Source organism: Camellia sinensis, chromosome 6 (assembly GCF_055761805.1).
Source record: "Camellia sinensis isolate YWXY chromosome 6, ASM5576180v1, whole genome shotgun sequence".
Classification (NCBI taxonomy): domain Eukaryota; kingdom Viridiplantae; phylum Streptophyta; class Magnoliopsida; order Ericales; family Theaceae; genus Camellia; species Camellia sinensis.
Window position 1 is genome coordinate 149,596,878 of NC_138966.1, and position 23,045 is coordinate 149,619,922.

General features: G+C 40.9%; 1 protein-coding gene across 5 annotated transcripts in view; it reads right to left on the minus strand.

Moving 5' to 3' along the window:
* Positions 1–268: 268 nt before the first annotated feature.
* LOC114305352 (lipase class 3 family protein) overlaps positions 269–23,045 on the minus strand; it is a 49,649-nt gene continuing 26,872 nt past the window's right edge. For 2 of the 5 annotated variants that reach the window (XM_028250432.2, XM_028250434.2), the window contains exons 9-14: positions 14,776–14,903; positions 13,823–13,959; positions 2,684–2,781; positions 2,280–2,536; positions 831–1,227; positions 269–720 (exon numbers count right to left, since the gene is read on the minus strand). In XM_028250432.2, coding sequence (XP_028106233.2) covers positions 627–720; positions 831–1,227; positions 2,280–2,536; positions 2,684–2,781; positions 13,823–13,959; positions 14,776–14,903 — 1,111 coding nt within the window. In that variant the 3' untranslated portion in view covers positions 269–626. The remainder of the gene's footprint in view (positions 721–830; positions 1,228–2,279; positions 2,537–2,683; positions 2,782–13,822; positions 13,960–14,775; positions 14,904–23,045) is intronic. The other 3 variants (XR_014331300.1, XR_014331299.1, XM_028250433.2) reach the window with 3 other exon arrangements.

Consider the following 23,045-nt stretch of genomic DNA (forward strand, 5'->3'; position numbering starts at 1 on the left):
TGAACATTTTTCAATTTTTTTGTTAATTTTTAAAATCTTTAGATGCCTCTTGACTTAAAATTCGCTAAAGAAAGAATAAGATTTGGAAAAAGTCAACTAAATAAAAACATTTTTCTAGGCTTTTTTCAAAAAAGATTTGCCTTTTTGTCTTTAGTGGATTATTTTTTTCAAATCACCTTAATATACATATATATATATATATATATATATATAAACAGAAATTGACAAATAATTGAAACAAAGTTGATAAAGTAAATCAATTCGAATATGACAAAGTTCAAAAGGTAAATTGAAATTTTTTGCACCGTAACATATGTATCATCTATCATCTAATTTTCAAGAAAATTACTCATACAGAAATACCTGGAAACTTGTGATTAATAAACTATAATGTTGCATTTTAGAGCAGCTAAAATTAGTAGTGTTCCTGTTCCTATTCCACAAACTACTACAAACAAGGATGCACATTCCAAGTAGCATCTCTACCGTATAATGTATATTGGATGATGGCAATAACTGTATCACCATTTCTACATTCTACCCAACCAGCTGGTTGAAACTAAACTAACATAGCTCAAATAATGATAGGAGAAACTAAATTTAGAAATGAACTCAACAGTTAGAACTCACACCATTTGAGATCCATCATATAGAGCACTTTGGGAGGCACTTCGGGAGGCACTTCGCACTTCCAATACTTTTTGCATGGCATAATCACATCTGCAAGTCACCACCAAGTGAAACAACAGATCATGAGAGTCGATTTTTCTTGATATTCCAACAAAGCAACTAGAGAATTATAACAAGAAAGGAAGAGTGGGATTAGAAACCTCCAAGGTAGATGGTCAAGGAACATGGATGTTGACACAACGATATCCTTGAAATCTTCTCTATTTGCTGTATAAGCTTTATAAATCCAATACTTCTCTTGGGTTCTCCAACTTCTCCACAAAGGGGTGTGAAAGCTGTTTTTCTGTGGTACTATATGAATTACAAAGCCTGGTAAAAACATCTCAGGGAGAACCCCCGGGGATCCATTCTGAGACAATGGCACGGTTTCCATAAACTCAGACACAGGATCACCAGACAAATTTACATTATCAGGAGAAGCACAAAAAGGATTAGTGAAATCATCAATTGAATCACTGCGATTAATTTCACCGCCAGAATCATCTTTCATGTTGATAGCTTGCCAGAGGGAGGACTCTTGATCCTGCCCCGTGATCCCTGCAGCGATAAATAGAAAATGTTTTAGCAAAATACCTTCAGTCTCAAACATTAAAATCAAGCATAGCATATAATCCCGGCATTCATTGACAGCAAAGGTGAAAAATCACAAATGTTGGGGAGCTTCTATTTACACCACAAAAAACTCCTTACAACATTTTCTATTTACACCTGCATTTAAATTTAAAAAATTACTCTCATTACACCCTCGATGATTCCGAAAATATCTTCATCCCTAACTTCTAATCTTCTTCTTGCACCCCCCAATCTTCCAAACCCTAACTTCATAGTCACCACCTCTCCGACGACGACGACCACCACCCCCAGCTCTCCCCGCGCCACGACCATCCCCCGAAAGCCCTCCCCCACCCAACAACCTTTTTTGGTTTTTTTTTTTTGGTTCAAATTTTGTTCAGATAACCTGGGCCAAATAAGGAAAAATTAGTGAAATTAATTACATTCGACCTTAGTGGTCTAAATAAGCTTAAAATGTTATGCTATCAAAAGCCAGACAATCTTAATTTGTTCAGCGAATCAAAGCCAAACAGAGCTTCGATTCCATTTTTTTTTCAAATTGCATAAAACTACATCAAAATGATAGAAAATTACACCCAATCATCTCTCGAACACCAAAATCTTGTATACAATTTCACAATCATCATATGTACGTTTTAACTATTGAGTTAAAAAAATATTTTTTATTTATTTTTATGTTCGTTAAGGTAGATGTGTTAGGACTTGTAGAGGGATGGAGAGAGTGACAGAGGGGAAGCGGGTGGTGCTGGTTGGTGGAGGAATAAGGATGGTGGCCGGTGGAGGAGAAGGGTGGGTGGTGACTGGTGGGAAGGAAGAGGAAGGGCTGTAAGGAAAAATTATATTAATACATATTTTTTAATTTTAAGTCCTTAAAGGTAATTTTATAAAGGGTAAGATTGTAATAAAAATATATAAAAAAGGTGGTGTAAGTAGATAAAATCATGGTGTAAATAGAAGCTGCCCAAGTGTTGCCTAGACAAACTGAATACATAAAGAAAATAAAGGTCAGCTAATACCATTCCTGCATGGACTAATGTAACCATGGAGGTTTCTATCTCCAGTTGTCATAGCACTAGAATTCAAATGTGAATCGTGAATCTTTTCCTCAACCCTAGTTCTGTCATACCTGCTCACAAACAGAAATTTGTGTGCAAGCATAGAAGTTATGGTTGAATCAGCTGTATCCTGTGACAATGCCATAAGTGCAGCTGCACGAAGCCTTAGGATTGAAGCAACTGAAAGACGTGCTGAAAATTCATTGTTGTATACAATACTGCAGAAAATTAATAATGTGTTTCAGGTGACATTCAGACAAAAGGTCTATACACACATGGATTGAACAAACACACTGAAGACCAATTACAGTAATGAGAAAGTATTGTAAAAATGACATTAATACAAAAAATCTCTCGATCATCACCTCGTAATAAATTCTGAGCAAGCATCTGCTATGATTGGATCCAAGCACGGAAGAGAACCGTAAGCATAGACATGCAAATTTGGGTATTGGCGATATAACTGTCCAAGAAAACCAAAATATATATATATATTGGTAGTAGTTTAAGTACTGTTGAAAACAGGCCTTATTTGGCCACCTTAGTTTTGTCTAAGCTTGACTGTCCAGGCTCAAACAATGAACCAAATCCAGAGTACCTAGACTTGTTTCTCAGACTCATATATTTTAGGGAAAGGGAGGCACCCAGTGTCTTACTAAAATGACACGGAATATTAATTCCTTAGCTTATGGCCAACAGCATATGCACTTTTATGGTTCAATTTTTCAGAATTTCACAAATAATAGAATTAACTTCAAAAGCTATGGTTTGATCACAGAATACCAAAGACAGTTCATTCATCATTATCATTTGTGGAATTGTTACCTCTGCTTGAATTCAAAAACTAAGAGAGAGAGAGAGAGAGAGAGAGAGAGAGAGAGAGAGAGAAACTTGATAAAGCTGAAATAGTCACACTCGAAATCCCCTAACTGGGCCTCAACCAAGTCAGCAGTGAAAAAGAATACAAGAAAAAAAGAAAAACATTTGAGTTTCAGGGACAATCAGTTCACCTAAGCACATGAAGACTCAATTAGGCCCTAATATCATATAAGTCCAGGAATTTGTACAAAACAGTCACAATCACATTGGTAAAATTTAAAAATAATTCAGCTGTGTTTTTGAAGAAAGTAGATGATTAAGTCTCCATTGGTACTCATATCTGCATCTACAAATGGAAGACCTAGCATAAAGGACAGTGTTAAGTGTTAGGGAAATTTGGTCTTTATGATTTATGCTTATTATTATAAATAGGTGTAAGGGGGAAACCCTATTCTTTCGAATCAAATAAACAATACAGCTTCTCTCTTTCTCTCGTTCTGTTTCTTTTCCTTCTTCTTCTTCTTCTTCTCATCTATACGTTCAACATGGTATCAGAGCAATAACTTCCTCCTTAAAGATTGTTCCTCTCAGTCTCCTTCCTGTTCTTGTATCTTGGTACGTCTGCTCTCAAAAAAACAAAACAAAAAAATCAAAAAAAAAAACAATATGCTCGAAATTTAATGGGTAATCACCCTATAATCTCCTTTTGATTGTTTGGTCATTATTGATTGAGTTTTCCAATTTTTTTGATTTTTCGTCAAAACTGGGTGATTTTTCGAAAGTCACTATTTGAACCTTTGTTTGCTGGTTTTGTCCCTCCTCCCATCTTAGGGAGCCGACTGGAACCCTGGAGGGGTTTGCTATCCCTGGTTTGATGTATTTTGGCCCTACCTTGGCTTTTTCTTGCTGTTTGGATGCTTTGCTTCCGTTTTTTGGCTTCTAGTTGATCTGGTTGCTTTGTTCTAGGCTTATCTTGGACTGTTTTAGCCTGATTTGCTATGCTGGTTAGGGTGTTTTCTGGATTTGTTTGATATCCTGCTTGTGTTTTTGCACCCTCTTTTTCTCATCTCATGGTTGACAGCTTGGGTCAAGACTCTAAGGGCAATGAGGAGAGTGGACTGAGTCGTGGTATGACTCTTGGTGATAGTCCTTCTCTCCAGATTAGTCCGGTCAAGCTTAATGGTCTTAATTACTTGATTTGGTCCCGCTCCTGTAGTCTTGCCATTGCCGCCCGGCATTTGACTGGCTATATTACTGGTAGAACCCAGCAACCTACAGCAGATAGTGCTTTATCTACTCAATGAATTTCTGAGAATACTTTAGTTATGACCTGGCTAATCAATTCTATGGAGCCTACTATTAGTCGAACATTTCTCTTGATGGATATTGCTCACAAAATTTGGATAGTCGTCTTTTAGATGTATTCTCAAAGGGTAATGATGCACAGACCTATGAATTGCGAAAGAAGATTAGGGGCTTGGATCAAAAGAATCGCTCTCTTGCAATCTACTATGCGGAGTTGAGTGGTTTATAGCAAGAGCTAGATTACTACCAGAGTTTCCAGCTAATTTGCTCCACGGATGCCACTATGTTTCAACAGGTTGTGGAAAAGGAGCGGATGTATGACTTTCTTACTGGCCTGACTTTGGAGTGTGATCAGATACGGGTTCAGGTGTTGGGTCGCTCTCCGTTTCCCGCACTGCGCGAGGCTTATGCATTGGTTCAGCAGGAGGAGAGTCGTCGTAGTGCTATGGTACATGTCCCTACTCAGGATCGATCAGCGATGGTTGCAGCCCCAAAGTCACGTGATACTCAGCCTAGTTAGCCTCAAGGTGGTGGTACGGGTCCCTTGGTTGATCGGGACCGGTTGAAATGTGATTATTGTGGGAAAGACAGACATGATAAAGAGCATTGTTGGAAGTTGCATGGTCGGCCTACTCGAGGCCATGGTCGTGGTCGTGGTCGTGGTGTTCGTGCTCAAGCACATGTATCGGAGACTACTGCTAGTGCCTCGGGTGACACTGGTTCTCTTTCCCAGGATGAGCTTCACACTCTCAGACGTTTGATGGCTCAACTTGATTCTTCATCTTCCTTAGCTCCTTTCTCTTTTGCCTCTTCCAACTTTGCTCACACAGGTATTGTTGCTAGTGCAATTAGTACCTCTTCGTCGTCTCCTTGGATCATTGATTCTGGTGCTACAAATCACACGACGGGTACTTCTATTTTTTCCATTTCTTATTTTCCTAGTTCTGGGAGAGATAAGGTTAGAGTGGCTGATGGCACTTTATCCTCTATCTTCGGCAAGGGTTCGGTTCATTGCACCTCTTTGCTTTCTCTTTCATCTGTTTTTCATGTTCCTAATTTTTCCACTAACTTACTTCCTGTTAGTAGCATTACTACTGCTCTCAATTGCTCTGTAACCTTTTTTCCGACTCATTGTGTCTTTCAGAAACTGGCTACGAGGAAATTGATTGGCAGTGGTAAAGCACAAGGTGGTCTGTACTTTCTGGACGCCGTTCGTCATCCATCAACTTTGTCCTCTCAGGCTCTTCAATCCACTTCTGGCTCCTCCCTTCGTTTGCTTCATCAGTGGTATCGTCATTTGGGCCATCCTTGCTTTATTATTTTAGAAAAACTTTTTCCTTCATTAGTTCGAGATTGTCCTAGGAATAACTTTGTTTGTGATGCTTGTGAGCTTGCTATGCATAAACGTACTTGTTATCCTTCCATTAATAAAAGAAGTATTTTTTCCTTTTATGCTTATTCATACTGATGTGTGGGGTCCTTCCCCTGTGGTGTCTACCTCTCTGGTTATCAGTGTTTTGTCACGTTTATTAATTGTTATTCCCGTGTGACTTGGATTTATTTACTTCGCATTAAAAATGAGGTTTTCTCATGTTTCAAACTTTTTCATAAAATGGTGTCCAATCTCTTCAATGCTATTATAAAAATTCTTCGGAGTGATAATCGGACTGAATATGTTGATGGAGCTTTCCGAGCATACCTCGCGGAGCATGGCATTCTTTATCAAACTAGTTGTGTTGGCACTCCTGAGCAGAATGGAGTTTCTGAATGCAAAAATGACCATCTTCTTGAAGTTGCTCGCTCTCTCTTGTTTACTATGAATGTTCCTCAGTCTTTTGGGGGGGAGGCTGTTCTTACCGCTACTTACCTTATTAACCGTATGCCCTCTAGTGTCCTCAACTTCCAACTTCCTCTTAAACTTCTTCCTGTGGCTTATCCCACTTCTTCTCTTCCCCCTCAAGTTTTTATCAGTGTCTATTTTGTTCACCTCCAACCTCGAACTCGTGGGAAGCTTGATCCCAAGGCTGTCCAGTGTGTCTTTCTTGATCTTTCTTGTGTCCTATGCTATCTCCTCAGGGGAAGAGTGTTACGGATGAGATTGTAGATGAGGCGACATCATATTAGCATGAGTTGTCTTTTTTCCTTCCTAATCAGTGGGCTGTTATTTGTGGTGAGGGGGAGCCTAAGAGTTATGTTGAGAAGGAGATTGATATTGGTGATCGTTTAGACAAAGCTGATCTTAAGACTTATTCACGGCGTCAGAATTCTCTTGCGCCACCCGGTCAATCATCATCTCTCATACCAGTTCCATACCCAATTTTCACTGACTCTACAAGTAATAATCCTCAGCCTATTTCTTCACCAGTTGTTGATAGCCCTGTTGCTGATGATTTGAGTCTTCCTATTGCTCTTAGAAAGGGGGTTAGAACCTGTACTCAACACCCCATTTCTAAATTTGTGTCATATGGTTCGCTGTCTTCTATATATTGTGCCTTTGTTTCGTCTCTTTCTTCTGTATGTATTCCGCAGGTTGGAAAGAAACTATAAATGATCTTAAGTGGAAGGTAGCTATAGTAGAAGAGATGCAAGTTTTGAGTAAGAACAACACTTGGGAGTTGGTTTCTCTTCCTAATGGAAAAAAACCAATCGGATGTAAGTGGGTGTTCACCATTAAGAACAATACAGATAGGACGATTGAACAGTACAAAGCAAGACTAGTAACCAAAGGATTTACTCAAACATATGGAATAGACTATCAAGAAACTTTTGCTCCTTAGCGAAGATGAATTACATTCGAGCTATTCTTTCGTGTGCTGCTAATTTGGGATGGCCTTTACAGCAACTAGATGTGAAGAATGTCTTTCATGGGGATTTGGAGAAAGAGGTATATATGGATGTACCTCCAGGATTCTCATCTCAGACTACAGTTGGAAAGATTTGTAGATTGAAGAAGGCTTTGTATGGTTTGAAACAATCTTCTCGAGCTTAGTTTGGTCGATTCGACGATTCCTAAAGGCAATGCTGGGATTTGGGTATAAGCAAAGCACTGTAGATCACACCTTGTTTATCAAACGCAGTGTACATAAGGTAACAATGCTTATTGTATATGTGGATGACATAGTTGTGACAGGTAATGATGAGGAGGAGGTGACTCATCTCAAGATGTAGTTAGCCAAGGAGTTTGAGATCAAAAATCTTAATCCGTTAAGGTACTTTCTTGGGATTGAAGTTGCCATATCTGATTAAGGCATCTTTATTACTTAGGAAGTACATTCTAGATCTTCTTGAGGAAACAGGCATGTTAGGTTGCAGACCAACTGCTTCTCCGATTGAGACTAATCATCATCTTTGTAGTGGGGTTAGTGAGCTTGTGGAGAAGGAAAGGTACCAAAGACTTGTGGGAAGACTAATATATCTATCTCATACTAGGCCAGATATTGCCTGTGCAGTTAGGATAATGAGTCAGTTTATGCACGATCCTCGAGCAACTCATTTGGATGCAGTCTATCGCATTTTGAGGTACCTTCAATCTGCCCCTGGAAAAAGGAATTTTGTTCACTAATCATGGTCACTTGAGGTTGGAAGCATTCACAGATGCAGATTGGGCAGGCTCTATAGATGACAGACGCTCAACCTCCGATTACTGTGCTTTTGTAGGGAGAAATCTAGTCACATGGTGGAGTAAGAAGCATGCGGTAGTATCCAGATCCAGTGTTGAAGTTGAATACGGAGCTATGGCACATGGAACATGTGAACTGATGTGACTTCACTCTTTGTTGAGTGATATAGGGTTTGATTGCCGTGATCCCATGACTTTGTATTGCAACAACAAGGCTGCCATTAGTATTGTGCACAATCCTATTCAACATGACCGAACTAAGCATATTAAGATTGATAGACATTTCATTAAGGAGAAGTTGAATAAGGGTGTGATACACTTAGAAAATATGAGGAAGAAGAACTCCGAAAATATGAGGAAGAAGGAATATATTTCTGTTATATTCAAAACTTCTTATTTTACAAGACCAAATGACACTCCTTATATAGGAGATATTTCAAACATCATTATAACCCATTATATGCCACTTACATATTATATATTACCACTATCTACCACTATCATATTATATACATGCCACTATCTACCACCAACACCACTATCATATTCTATACATGCCACTATCTACCACCAACACCACTATCATATGCCACTATCTTATTATATGCATTAACACAAATTTCCAACACTCCCCCTCAAGCTGGTTTGAAGATATCTTCCATAGCCAGCTTGCTAGTCAGCTTATCAAATTGCTTCTTGTGTAGTCCCTTCGTTAGCACATCAGCTAATTGTTCACCTGTTGGAAGGTAGGTCATACAGATTATGCCAGCATTGATTTTCTCCTTGATGAAATGTTTATCCACTTCTATATGTTTTGTGCGATCATGTAGAACTGGATTATGAGCTATAGATATAGCTGCTTTGTTGTCACAATAGACCTTCATAGGTGTCGGGTGAGAAAGCTTTAATTCTTCAAGAATTCTTTTAATCCACATTACTTCACAGATTCCATGGGCAACAGCTCTGAACTCTGCTTCTGCACTACTTCTAGCTACCACATTCTGTTTTTTACTCCGCCATGTAACTAGGTTCCCACCTACAAAGGAGCAGTATTCGGATGTTGATCTCCTGTCTGTAACACTTCCTGCCCAGTCTGCATCTGTGTATACTTCAACTTGAAGATGTCCATGTTTCTTGAACAGTAAGCCTCTCCCTGGAGTTCCTTTCAAATATCTTAAGATCTTATAAACGGCCTCAAAGTGCTCTGCCCCTGGTGAGTGCATGAACTGACTTACCATGCTGACTGCAAAGGCAATATCAGGCCGCGTATGAGACAAGTAAATCAATTTCCCGACAAGTCGCTGATATTGTTCCCTCTCTTTGACTTCTTCAGCCTTAGCAGCTTGTAACTTCAAGTTAGGCTCGATCGGAGTCTCCACCATCTTACAACCAAGCATACCTGTTTCTCCAAGGAGATCAAGAACATATTTTCTCTGATTAACGAATATACCTTCCTTGGATCTTGCAAATTCCATTCCGAGAAAATACTTGAGGGCTCCCAGATCCTTAATGTGAAATTCTTTTGCGAGTTTCTCTTTGAGGGCTGCTAACTCTGCTTCATCATTACCAGTTAAAATGATGTCATCAACATAAACAATCAAAATTGTAATTTTACTGTTTTTTGAATGTTTATAAAATATTGTGTGATCTGCTTGACTCTGCGAGAAGCCACAACTGATAACTGCCTTCCCAAAGCGTTCAAACCATGCTCTTGGTGATTGTTTGAGTCCGTATAATGACTTGTTCAATCTGCATACTCTGTCGCTTCCAAGTCTCTGCTCAAATCCCGGCGGTAGGCTCATGAACACCTCCTCTTCAAGATCACCATTGAGAAATGCATTTTTAATGTCAAGTTGATGTAGAGGCCAATCTGAATTTACTGCAAGAGATAACAGTACTCTGATGGAATTTATTTTAGCAACAGGAGCAAACGTCTCCTGATAGTCAATCCCATAAGTTTGAGTGAAGCCTTTAGCCACCAGTCTCGCCTTGTATCTCTCAACGCTTCCATCTGCGTTACATTTTATCGTAAACACCCATTTACACCCAACTGTTTTCTTGTCTTTGGGTAGATCAACTATCTCCCAAGTACCACTTCTCCTTAAAGCATTCATCTCCTCCATGACTGCTAATTTCCAATTCGGATCATCCAATGCTTCCTGTATATTCCTTGGAACAAACAAGTATGAAATCCTAGATGTGAAAGCTCTATGGTTTTTAGACAGTCTTTGATAGGAGAGGTAATTTGCAATAGGATGTTTAATGCAATTTCGGACACCTTTCCTAATTGCTATAGGAACATCAAGGTCGGAAATAGAAGGAATAGGATTACCTAAAATTTCGATGTCAGAACTCGGGTGGACATTCGGGTCATTAGGATGGACATTCGGGTCATTATTCCTCAGATGAAATCGCTTCCTAGTATAAACCTGAAGCTCAGGATTTAGATCATTTTGTAGTACTTCTCCCCCTAAACAAGAATCTTCTTGACTAGGCACCATAGAACTTGGTTCTCCTAAGTGATCATTATCAGACAGATGTGGTTTTTGTGTAGGATAAATGACATTGGGGAGCGGGATAGAAATATCCCAAAAACGGTCTTCTACTCCACTTGTCTCCCCCTGAAGAGAAGTGTTGGGGAAATAGGATTTTGTTTCCACAAATGACACATCCATACTCACATGAAATTTCTTGGTTTGAGGGTCGAAACACTTATACCCCTTTTTGTTTGAGGAATAACCCAAAAAAACACATTTTATAGCACGGGGGTCAAGTTTTGAACGAAATTGACTAGGAACATGAACATAGGCAGTACATTCAAAAACTTTGGCGGGTAAATCAGAAAACAACCTCGTGTCAGGAAAAAAAGTTTTGAGACAATCGAAAGGCGTTTTGTATGTTAACACCTTTGTAGGCATCCTGTTTATCAAATAAGAGGCTGTTAAAATTGCTTCACCCCATAAATATTTAGGAACATGCATGTAAAACATTATAGCACGTGCTACTTCAAGTAGATGTTTATTTTTTCGTTCTGCAATGCCATTTTGTTGAGGGGTATCCCAACATGTAGATTGATGAAAAATTCCCTTTTTTTCCAAAAACTCACCCAACTGCTCATTGAAATATTCTGTTCCATTATCAGAATGTAAAATACCAATTTTGGTTTGAAATTGGTTTTCAATCATATTGTAAAAATTTGTGAATAAATTTTTCACGTCAGATTTTTTATTCATCAAATAAATCCAACATAAGCGGGTATGGTCATCAATAAATGTAACAAACCATCTTTTACCAGAAAGAGTAGTGATTTTAGAAGGGCCCCAAACATCACTATGAATCAAATAAAAAGGTTTGGAAGCCTGGTAAGGTTTTGGCAAATAAGTAGAGCGATGAAATTTTGCAAAAATGCAACTTTCACAATGAAAAGAAGAACAATCAATCTCTTTAAATAATTCTGGAAATAAATGTTTCAGATAAAGAAAACTAGGATGTCCTAGCCTATAGTGCCATAGCATTATTTTTTCTCGAACAGAGATTGAACTAGTACTATTAAAGCTCTGAGCTTTTTTATTACTAACAGGTACTTCATCAAAGTAGTAAAGACCTTCAAGCATCCTAGCACGCCCAATCATCATCCCCGAGTTCTGGTCCTGAAATTCACAATGGGATTCAAAAAATGTAACACGACAATTAGAATCCTTAGATAGTTTACTGACAGACAAAAGGTTACAGGCTAAGTTGGGGACGTGAAGAACAGCATTGAGATTAATTTTCTCAGTTAGTTTAATAAATCCTTTTCCTGCAATAGGTGAAAAACTACCATCGGCTATTCTGATTTTGTCATGACCGGAACAAGGGAAATAGGTACTAAATAAATGGGAAAAACTAGTCATGTGATCGGAGGCACCGGAATCTATGATCCACGGAGAGAAGTTTAGGCAAGAGAAGGCTTTAGGATTTCTACCTGTTTGTGCCAACAAAACACTAGGAGTACCGGATGAGGAGTTGGATTTTATCAGCTTTAAGAGTTGATCAATCTGCTCTTTGTTGAAGGGACCTGAATCGGCTTCATTAGCGGTAGGAAAGCCACGATTCTTCTCTCCTTGTTTGCTGCTTTTCCAGTTGACAGGTTTGCCATGGATCTTCCAACACGTTTCACGTGTATGGCGAGGCTTGTTGCAAAAATCACACCAGACCCGTGGCTTATCATCAAACCTGCGCTGGTAATTTGCAGCCTTGTTGGCCGCAGCATCGCTAATTAAAGCAGAAATTTCAATTGATTCACCAGTACCTTTTTTCTTAAGCATGACGCTCCTTCGGCTCTCTTCCCTTCTGACTTCGGCAAATACTTCGCCAATGGATGGGAGAGGAGGTCTGCCAATAATTCTTCCTCGCACTTCATCGAACTCAATGTTGAGGCCGGCAAAAAACTTGTAAATACGGCTGTCTTCCACAGTTTTCTTGTGGTGGTTGCAGTCGTCAACCGATTTCCATTCGTATGTGTTGAAGATGTCAAGATCCTGCCACAACCTTTTCAACGAATTGAAATATTTGGTGACGGAATCATCTCCTTGACGAATCTCTCCCAACTTCAAAGTTAATTCGAAAACTTGAGATTGATTTCCTAGGTCAGAATACATCTGACTAACATTATCCCACAATTCTTGTGCAGTAGGATAGCACATGTAATTAGAGCTTATATCCTCCTCCATGGAATTGACCAACCATGTCATAACCATGGAGTTTTCAGCGTCCCAACTGTCGAACAGCGGATCATTAACAGCAGGAGCCTTCTTGTCACCAGTGATGTAACCGATCTTTCCTTGCCCACGGATATACATCCGGACAGATTGTGACCAGCGGAGAAAATTATCACCATTTAGGCGGATGGTGGTGATTTGGACAGAGTGAGAGTTTGATGTTTTCAACGGAATGGCAGCGGCAGGGGTTGAAGTGGTTTCGGACGTGACTTCCGACATAGCTATGACGGTTTTAGGGCTGCTGTGTTTTTTGTAGCTCTGATACCAACTTAGAAAATATGAGGAAGAAGAACTCCGAAAATATGAGGAAGAAGGAATATATTTCTGTTATATTCAAAACTTCTTATTTTACAAGACCAAATGACACTCCTTATATAGGAGATATTTCAAACATCATTATAACCCATTATATGCCACTTACATATTATATATTACCACTATCTACCACTATCATATTATATACATGCCACTATCTACCACCAACACCACTATCATATTCTATACATGCCACTATCTACCACCAACACCACTATCATATTCTATACATGCCACTATCTACCACCAACACCACTATCATATGCCACTATCTTATTATATGCATTAACACAAATTTCCAGCACGTATGCCTTTTGTTATGTCTATAGATCAACTGGCGGATGTTTTTACGAAGAGTCTTAGTAGTAAAGTCTTTCACCCCATTTGTTGCAAGTTGGGCATGAGAGACATCTTTACACCAATTTGAGGGGGAGTGTTAAATGTTAGGGTAATTTGGTCTTTATGATTTATGCTTATTATTATATATAGGTGTAAGGGAGAAACCCTATTCTTTTGAATCAAATAAACAATACAGCTTCTCTCTCTCTCATTCTATTTCTTTTCCTTCTTCTTCTTCTCATCTATACATTCCACAAGTAAAGTTTTGGACAAGAACAACTCAAATAAATAAAGAAAGAATAATACATTCTAAGGAAAAACAATATTTGAAGTGGCATAACCCTTACCCTAAGTCCCAACAATGCGGCAATAGCTCCTCCAAGGGAATGCCCCACTATGCGAAGACCATACCCATCACATTCACATCCAGCTCCAAGCAATGAAGAAAGAAATCCTCTTGAGTTAGAGGAAACATCTGCCAATCCTTCAAAATTAAGAATCATGTCAAGTGGGAAATTAGTAAGGAAATTTAATAAATAAATAAATAAAATAGTCAAATTTCAGTAGGAAACAAATTGTGCAGAGTTTGAAACTCAATGTGATGTTGTGAGGTCTGCTAATTTAAAATGAAAAAGGACAATGTTTTGTAACGAGCATGCATGAGACCAAACTTGGGAGTTATTGTGCATGTAGGACAATCCAATCAAAGAATCATCTCACTTTAGGAGACTTGAGACTTAATGTGTGGACCGCAAGTCCTTGGAGATAACAATGTGAAGATGATGTGCAACCACCATGCAATAACATGGCTCACAATGTAGGATAACAAAAACATGTACCTGTAGTTATAAATAATATAGCTATGATTTCAAGAAGTGTTCTTGAGGTTAGTAAAGGGCAAGAAACTAGTGTGTTAAAAAAACATGCAATGGAAACATCAATTTCAAGATTCTATTTCTCTACCCAGTCTCTTCAAAAAATGAGCACTTCAGACCATGTTTGGTATTGTTTTTGTTTTCTATTTTCTATTTTCACGAGTAGAAAAAATGAAAATTGATAAGGGTTGGTAATTCTTTTTTTGTTCAAGTAATCCAAAATAACAAAAGGATAAAGAACAATACTTAAATCATAATGCATAATTTTGTGGGATCACAAAGAAAAACTTTTCGTTTAACCAATATATAATGTGTTAATGAGATCTTAGTTGAAATAATATAGACACCCATGAGCCTACTGAATGGGTTTTTACTAGTATTACATTATTAAATGCTCAATGTTATGGAAAGTTGCATTATCTTACCATCATTTCCAGGATTTCCTTCAATTTGCAAGAATAGATCTCGTGCAGCCTCAGCTATACCTGAATGCCCATAGTGCGGTATAGATGAAATTACTCGTTGCCTAACATCTGGGTGAACATAATTGCCACTGTGAAGAAAATATAAACTCATCAACTCCAAAAAGGAAAAATGAAGTGGTAAACAAATTGTAAAGACATGCTCAAAATAGCAATGTGTGGAGGTAAAAAAATCATCCAAAATTACTTGGTAAACAATAGCAGTCATTATTTACTAATGCTCATGAGAGGGCAATTTATGTGAATAAATTGGGCCAAGCTAAGTCCATCTATCTTAAACATTGGGCCGAGCTACGGGTCAAGGTGAAAGCTTAGATAGCCTAATCCTGGGTCATCTGGACACCAAGTCAGATAGAGACGTCGCCAGCTGTCTAACCTGGCTATCTAAAGCTAGGTTCTGTAGCAGGCCAAGGTGTTAGCAAGGAAGAAGGCCGAGCTCTATCCTGCAATTGGGGCTACCACAGTGTTATCTAGAGCAACATTGAGACGTGTTAGCTCGGTTGACCGTACTGCCGGCCTAAGTAAAAGAGTTGAAACCATCTCATTTGGTTAGCAATGAGTAGGGTGTTATCATGATAGGCATTATCCTTGTGGATGTGATTCTTAAAAGGACTGCTAATCTCATTCCTAAGAGGACTCTGCTAAGGAGAGTCCAGGCGGAATCTCTAAAAGCTCATGGCAGGACCTATGCACAGGTATTGCAATTCTGACTCTCACTTACACAGAGCTTTTGTGTCTATTGTTTATTTACTGACTTACGCATCAGAGAGGTTTCTGGCACACACACGCCGACTAGCTCACGTTTGTGTTTTCAAGTGGCAAAGCGACGACATTTGAAAGAGTACAAACTTGATCAACAGGATTATACGATAAGATTATTCTGCGCTTGTACAATTGGCGCCGCCTGTGGAAAAGTTACAGAGAACAAACCTTTTGATCGAGTTTTTCTTCGATTAATTTCAATGGCGCATAATGAAGACTTGCCACATTCTGCTATTAATGGGCAAACCCTGGAAGGAGGCGGGAGGCGCAAAGGTTTGCCTTTTGTCCTGCCCATGGCAGAATTGGATCCCCAGTGATGGAACCCACGGAGAGACATGCGAGAAAGACGGGGCTCAAATCCACGCCGCTCTCAAAGCACTGATAGACAGAGGCGGAGGATGGATCCTCAAGTTCTGGAAGATCGCGTAACGGAGCAAGACGAAGTGATAAGGAGAATGGTGGCTGACATGGAAACGATGAAGCGTCAGACAAAAGGCAAAAGGGTGGCAGAAGAAAAGATGGGCAAGGGCAGAACGCACTCTCGCCACTCAGGAGATCATGACAGGCAAGTTACATCATCACAGACTGAAAGCAGAAGCCTTAGGACAGGCGACATGTAGTCAAGGACCTCTAGGGCTCGTTACTCTAGGTCAGAGAGAACAAGGACTAAAAGGTCTTGTACGGAGGGAAACAGTTATCGGCCTTCGCATACTCACTAGACGACAACAAAGGACACGGAGATGCTTAGGTCGGTGGACTTACGGATAGTGCTAGAAGAGAGGGCACGAATGAGAAAAGACGTATAGGCACGTGACCCCCAAAGGGTCTCTGCTCTGCAGCGATTGGCTCCTCGGACACATGGAAATGTCGAGGTTGGAATGCCAGTACCGCGCCTTGCCTACGAACCAGCAGACAAAGCGTTAGCAAGGTTACAAAACTCATCGTTTGTTCCGGCAATAAAGAATGCACCGTTGCCCTTGGGCTTCCACAAGCCTAAATTCACCACTTATGAGGGGAAATTAGATCCTTACATGCACTTAAGCCACTTCCGCCAGGTTATGGCCGTATACCGACAGAACGAGGCTTTAATGTGTATCTTGTTTCCCTCAAGCTTAGGCGATCTGGGCTTGACATGGTTTTGAGAGGTTGCCAGAAAGCAGCATAGCTTCATGGGTGCAACTTGCAAAGGCGTTTGTTACCAGGTTTAAGACAAACACCAAGACACTGGTGAAGATAGACCAGCTGCTCTCCATCGACATAGCGAGAAAGAAACGCTAAGTCTTACAATAACCGATATTGGGAGTGCTGTTAGAATTTCTCATCTTTACCTTCACCTACTCCACTACACACTCCACTTCACCACACACTCCACTTCACCTAACCCACTACCACCTCCACTACACCTACTACCACATTTTCTTCTATATATAGATTGTATAGGAATTGTAAACATATCCATCAATAAATCAATAATACATGATTATTAACATGGTATCAGAGCAGGTTTAGAACCTAATATTTTCGTTTCACCGGCGGGCGGCAACCTCACCTTAAGCCGTCCGCCGGATCTCAACCTAGTCCGTTTATTTTCTACGCTCACCTTGCCAATCAAGTCCTCCTAGCCCACCGCTGTTCTCTCTGTTCTGCATACCCGATAAATCAACCTGAGCAGTCTGATCCAGACACCCAGCCGTGATCTGCTACATCTTCAATTCATTAGGTACCGTTCTTCACTAATTTTAGAGCCACTGAAATTTGCTAGTCAAATCACCATGGCCATGGACGTGGAAACCATGAAGTCCAGGTTTAAGCCCAGAGACGCTTCCGGTAACTGTAGTTGGACCATCTCCTTCTTGAGTGAAGTGTACGGTGCCACTGACACCTTCACTGCTGTTCAGAACAACGACGATGGCGAAGAAGCGGGGGAAGGAGAGATCGTGTCGGAGTCGAAGTCCGGCAAGGCCGTAGTCGATGAAGAACAACAACACCCACTGGAACACTCGTGGACGTTCTGGTTCAACAATCCCTCCGCCAAGTCCAAGCAAGCCACTTGGGGCAGTTCCATTCGCCCCATCTACACTTTCTCTACCGTCGAACAGTTCTGGAGCCTCTACAATAACGTACCCCATCCAAGCAAATTGGCTGTGGGAGCCTCTACAATAATGTATGAGCTGCACATTATCTGGAGGACCAAGTAGATGCGAGACACCCAAGGATCCAGCCCATGGCCACATGCATGCGAGACATCATTATCTTCCCATCCACCGCCCAAACCATTTTATATATATATATATATATATAATCTATGCCCCACTCACATGCCCAAACCTTTTTCTCTATAAATATATATATAATCTGTGCCCCACTCACATATATTATTTTTTTTTGTCCACTCACTCTGTGCCCCAACTCCAACTCGAATTTTGTCCAAAGCATCGCAGCCACCAATAGTATATATATATAATCTATGCTTTCTTTATTTTATATATATATATATATATATAAAGCTGTGCCAGCCAACTTTCATTATTTTATATATATATATATATATATATCTTTTTATTATATTATATTAAAAATAAAAATAAAAAAAAAATAAAAAACGATAATATTTTTTTTTACACCGTCCAACTTTTTGGCCCACGGTTTTGATCCACACCAGCATATAGTTTCAAAGAGATTCGCATTTGCACAATACACTCATTTTATTTCTACCGGGGCTCAACCCCGATCAGCATTTTACACCCAAAAAAAAAAAAAAAACAAAAAAAAACAAAAAAAAAAAACAAAAAAAAAAACAAAAAAACAACCCTCTCCACAGGCACGATTTTTTCTTCTCTACTCTACCGCCGGTCTCTTCTTCTTGCCTCCGTCCTGGCCGGCCCTTGACGGTGTTGCCTCCGTGCTTCCCACGCCACCGAGCACATTTACTCCCTGCTCCTCCACTGCCGCATATGGCGGCCCTCCAAATCGGAACATCACGGTGGCCTTCCGCTTCAGCTCCTTGTTTTCTGCCCTTAGCACGCTTATCTCTGCTCGCGCATCCTTATACATGCGTTGGAGCAGAGCCAGCTGGGAATTTAAATGCTGCACCTCATTTGTCCTACTCTGCAGCCGGTTCGACAAATTTGTGACCGCCGTCATGCTTTCCACACATGCCTTCAAAGTATACTGATTGGCCTCCACATCCGACTGCACCGCCATTTTTTGCTCCACCGACCGCATCGGAAAGTTCAACGGAGCAAACACAGAGGTGTTTGGTTGCGGTTCACTGGTCTCCGCACCAGTTGTCTCTCTTGTTGACTCATTGAGGTCGGGAAAGAGAGTGAGCAGACTCCGGGAAGATGAAGCCATTTTCTGGGCCACAGAGTATTACAGAGTATCTCTCTCAGAAATCTCTCTCAGACAACAGAGTGTTACGGACTATCTCTCTCAGCAAAACGAAGAAGAGTTTTTGTTTTTTCAGAGGTTTTTCGCAGCTTTTCTCAGCCTCAGCCTCAGCCTCTGTCTTATAGCCGAGGCAGCCACGCGCATCGCGCGCCTCTTGCCACCAGCCAACAAACGGGCACGCAAGCCAAGGCGCCCACGTGCCTCGCCATCATGTCCGGCACACCTTTTGATGGCACGCCTTTTTATGGATTGGGCACGCCTTTTGATGGCACGCCTTTTGAAAAATTGAGCGCACCTTTTGAGGATGCGATTTTTTATGGGTCCGACAAGACTCTGTAAACTGTCCCGACATTGATTCCGGTTAGCTCCTTTATGGGTCCGACAAGACTCTGTAAACTGTCCCGACATTGATTCCGGTTAGCTCCTTTATGGGTCCGACAAGACTCTGTAAACTGTCCCGACATTGATTCCGGTTAGTTTCTACAAGGGTCCAGCAAGACTCCGTAAACTGTCACAACATTGTCTTCTACAACGGTCCGACATGACCCCATAAACTGTCTTCTACAACGGTCCGACATGACCCCGTAAACTGTCTTCTACATCTGACACGACCACACAGTGTCTGCTTCAACGGTCCGACATGACCCCGTAAACTGTCTGCTACAACGGTCTGACACGACCATACCGTGTCTCCTATCCTTTTTTATTTTTATGTATTTTCTTGTTTTGTTACTCTCTCCAAACTCAAGTTGGTTAGTTTCTATCCTCCTTGAGTTTGCGGGGGGCTGTTAGAATTTCTCATCTTTACCTTCACCTACTCCACTACACACTCCACTTCACCACACACTCCACTTCACCTAACCCACTACCACCTCCACTACACCTACTACCACATTTTCTTCTATATATAGATTGTATAGGAATTGTAAACATATCCATCAATAAATCAATAATACATGATTATTAACAGGGAGACTTTTAATCAAATTAGAAATTGCCCTACAAACTTTGTTATCGCACAGTACAAATGAGGTCCACTAGCGGGTAATAAATTGAGGGATTCAATGACAATGACGCCACCCCTCACAATAGAGGCCTTGATAAAGAGAGTACATCAGCACATCAGGGTAGATGAAGATGGCGCTTGCACCAAGGCAAAGTCCAGCACAACAGTGATGTCAGACAAAAAATTCGCGACAAAAGTTAACACAGTCAGCCGGAAAGAACGATCGAACAAAAATGGTCAAGGCAGACGACCAAACGATGAGGACTCCCAGGCAAGGAGGTTAAGAGTCCGCACCGCCATCACCACGGTGTTCAATAAGCCTATCTACCGAATTCTTAGCGAGATACGCGACGAACCCTTTGTTCAGCGGCCAGCCAAGTTGAGAGAAGCGCAGAGGGGCTACGATGATAGGTACCATTGCACCTTCCATGATGAAAATGGACACCGAACTGAAAACTGTACACTATTAAGGCAACATCTGGAGGAGTTAGTGGCTGCAGGCCACCTGGATCAGTATATTGAAGGGGGAGCGCAGCCTGCCCCCTAGGACCACAACAGGCCAGTTAGGACGTCGGCCGACGGTTCGCCCCAAGGCATAATCGATGTGATACATGAGATCATCGAGCCTGATCGAGTATGTAAACTCAGAGGGATGATCAAAAAGGCTGAGCGCATGAGAGAGGTATTGAGTGCACAGCCTGCCATGAAAAAGGAAAAAACGGAGGCAACAAACGTCATCACTTTTTCTAACAAGGACTTAGTAAGGTTACAAAATCCTTACAACGACGCACTAGTGGTTACTCTGCGCGTCAAGAATTTCAACATTAAACGAATCCTAATTGACCAAGAGAGCTCATGCAAAATAATGTACTATGAGACCTTCAAGTAACTCAAGTTGGAGGACAAAGATTTAGCACCCGCAACATCTCCCTTAGTTGGCTTCAACTCAATGCCAGAATGGCCGGTTAGCAAGATAATTTTGCCGGTTAAAGCTAGAGCAATGACAAAACAAGTGAAATTTTGGGTATTAAAAGTCTCTTCCACCTACAACATAATTTTAGGAAGACCATGGTTGCACGCCATGCGAGCGCTAGCATCAACCTACCATCAGATGATACGATTCCTTAACGAAGCTGGAATGATTGAAGAGGTCTTAGGAGACCAAATCATGTCCAAACAGTGCTTCGTAACAATAAACGGAAGCCAAAATGCAAAAGGATTTGTACAAATGGTAAAGGAACCAGAAAACAACAAATTGTTCGCAAACGTCGGCAAGGCCGCCGAACAAAAGGCAATAGAAGATCTGGTAGAGGTCAGAATAGACGAGAAGGTCCCAGAAAAGTTCTTTCTACTCGGCTCATCTTTGTCCAGCACCAAAAGAATAAAGATCATGGAATTCTTGATCTGTAACATCGAGGTGTTTGCCTGGACGCCATATGACATGCATGGCATTGACCCTAACTTCATCTGCCATCAACTTAATATCCACCCAACCGCCAGATCAATTATATAACAAACGCGCCGATCGACACTTCACCACGCCGAGATAGTGGCTGAGGAAGTGCGAAACCTGCTGGAAGCAGGGGCGATCAGAGAAGTCCACTATCCCAAGTGGATCTCCAACACCGTAGTGGTGCCAAAGAAGAACGGCAAGTGGCGCGTATGTATGGACTACAAGACGGTCAACAAAGCATACCCAAAAGACAGTTTTCCCTTATTACGGATAGACCAACTGGTAGACCTAATTGCAGGTCACAACCGACTTAGCTTTCTCAATGCATATCATGGATGCCATCAGATCACTATGTATGAACCGGACTAGGATGTTACATCCTTTACAACACCTAAGGGATTGTATTGTTATAAGGTCATGCCCTTTGGCCTAAAAAATGCAGGGGCAACGTTCCAGCAAATGATCACCAAAATGTTCGATCCATTGTTGGGCAGAACAATGGATGCATACATAGACAACATAGTGGTCAAGTGTAAGAATGAAGGTGACCATCTCAAGGATCTAGCTAAGATGTTTCACATTTTGAAGACTCACAATCTGCAATTGAACGCAACCAAATGCGCATTCGGCGTAGGGTCAGGTAAATGTCTTGGCTTTCTAGTAACCAACCAAGGTATTGAAGCCGATCCTTCTCAGATCAGAGCCATTCAAGATCTCAAGAGGCCTAACACGGTCAAGGAAGTACAACATCTCACAGACCTAGCGGCCACACTAAACCGGTTCATAAGTCGATTGTTAGACAGATGTCAACCGTTCTTCCAGGCGCTGAAGGCCAAGTTTGAGTGGGATGATGAGTGCGACCGCGCTCTGGACAGCTTAAAAGAATACATAACCTCTCCGCCATTGTTGGTAACCCCAGTATCAGGAGAGGAACTTTTTCTATACTTAACAGTTGCAGTTAGAGCAATATTAGTACAAGCTGAGGGAATACAACACCTGCCTATCTTTTATGTTAGCGAGACATTGCTAAGAGCCGAAACGAGGTATTTGCCGTTGAAGAAGTTGGCCTTAGTTTTGATAATGGCTTCAAGAAAATTGTTGCACTACTTCCATGCCCACACCGTGATCGTCTTAACTTCCTTCCCTTTAAAAGCCTTGTTTGAAATGGCGGACTTTTCTGGGCGAATTTTGAAGTGGGCCGTGGAGTTAGGGCAGTTCGATATTAAATTTCAACCAAGAACCGCGATAAAGGCCCAAGCTTTGGCAGACTTCGTGGCCGAGTTTGCCCTAGGAAGTCATCATGTTTGCCCGATCAACTTAACTGAGGCAACCAAGCAAAAAGGGGAAAGTGTCGCAAAGATAGAGCAACCCCCGCAACAGGTTGTTCAATTATGTAGCAAACCATTCAGCCTTGCAAAAAGGGAAGAAAGAGCAGACCGCACAACTACAAGCAAGAACTCACCTTAAAGTGAAGTCCTAAGACAGTCAGGCAGTAAGGATCAAATCCTAACGACAGAAAACAACTGAAAAGAAGACAGCTTCAACGCTCCAAATCTTAAGGCATCATCAGATCCCTTCACTTGCTGGAAGTTGTTTGTAGGT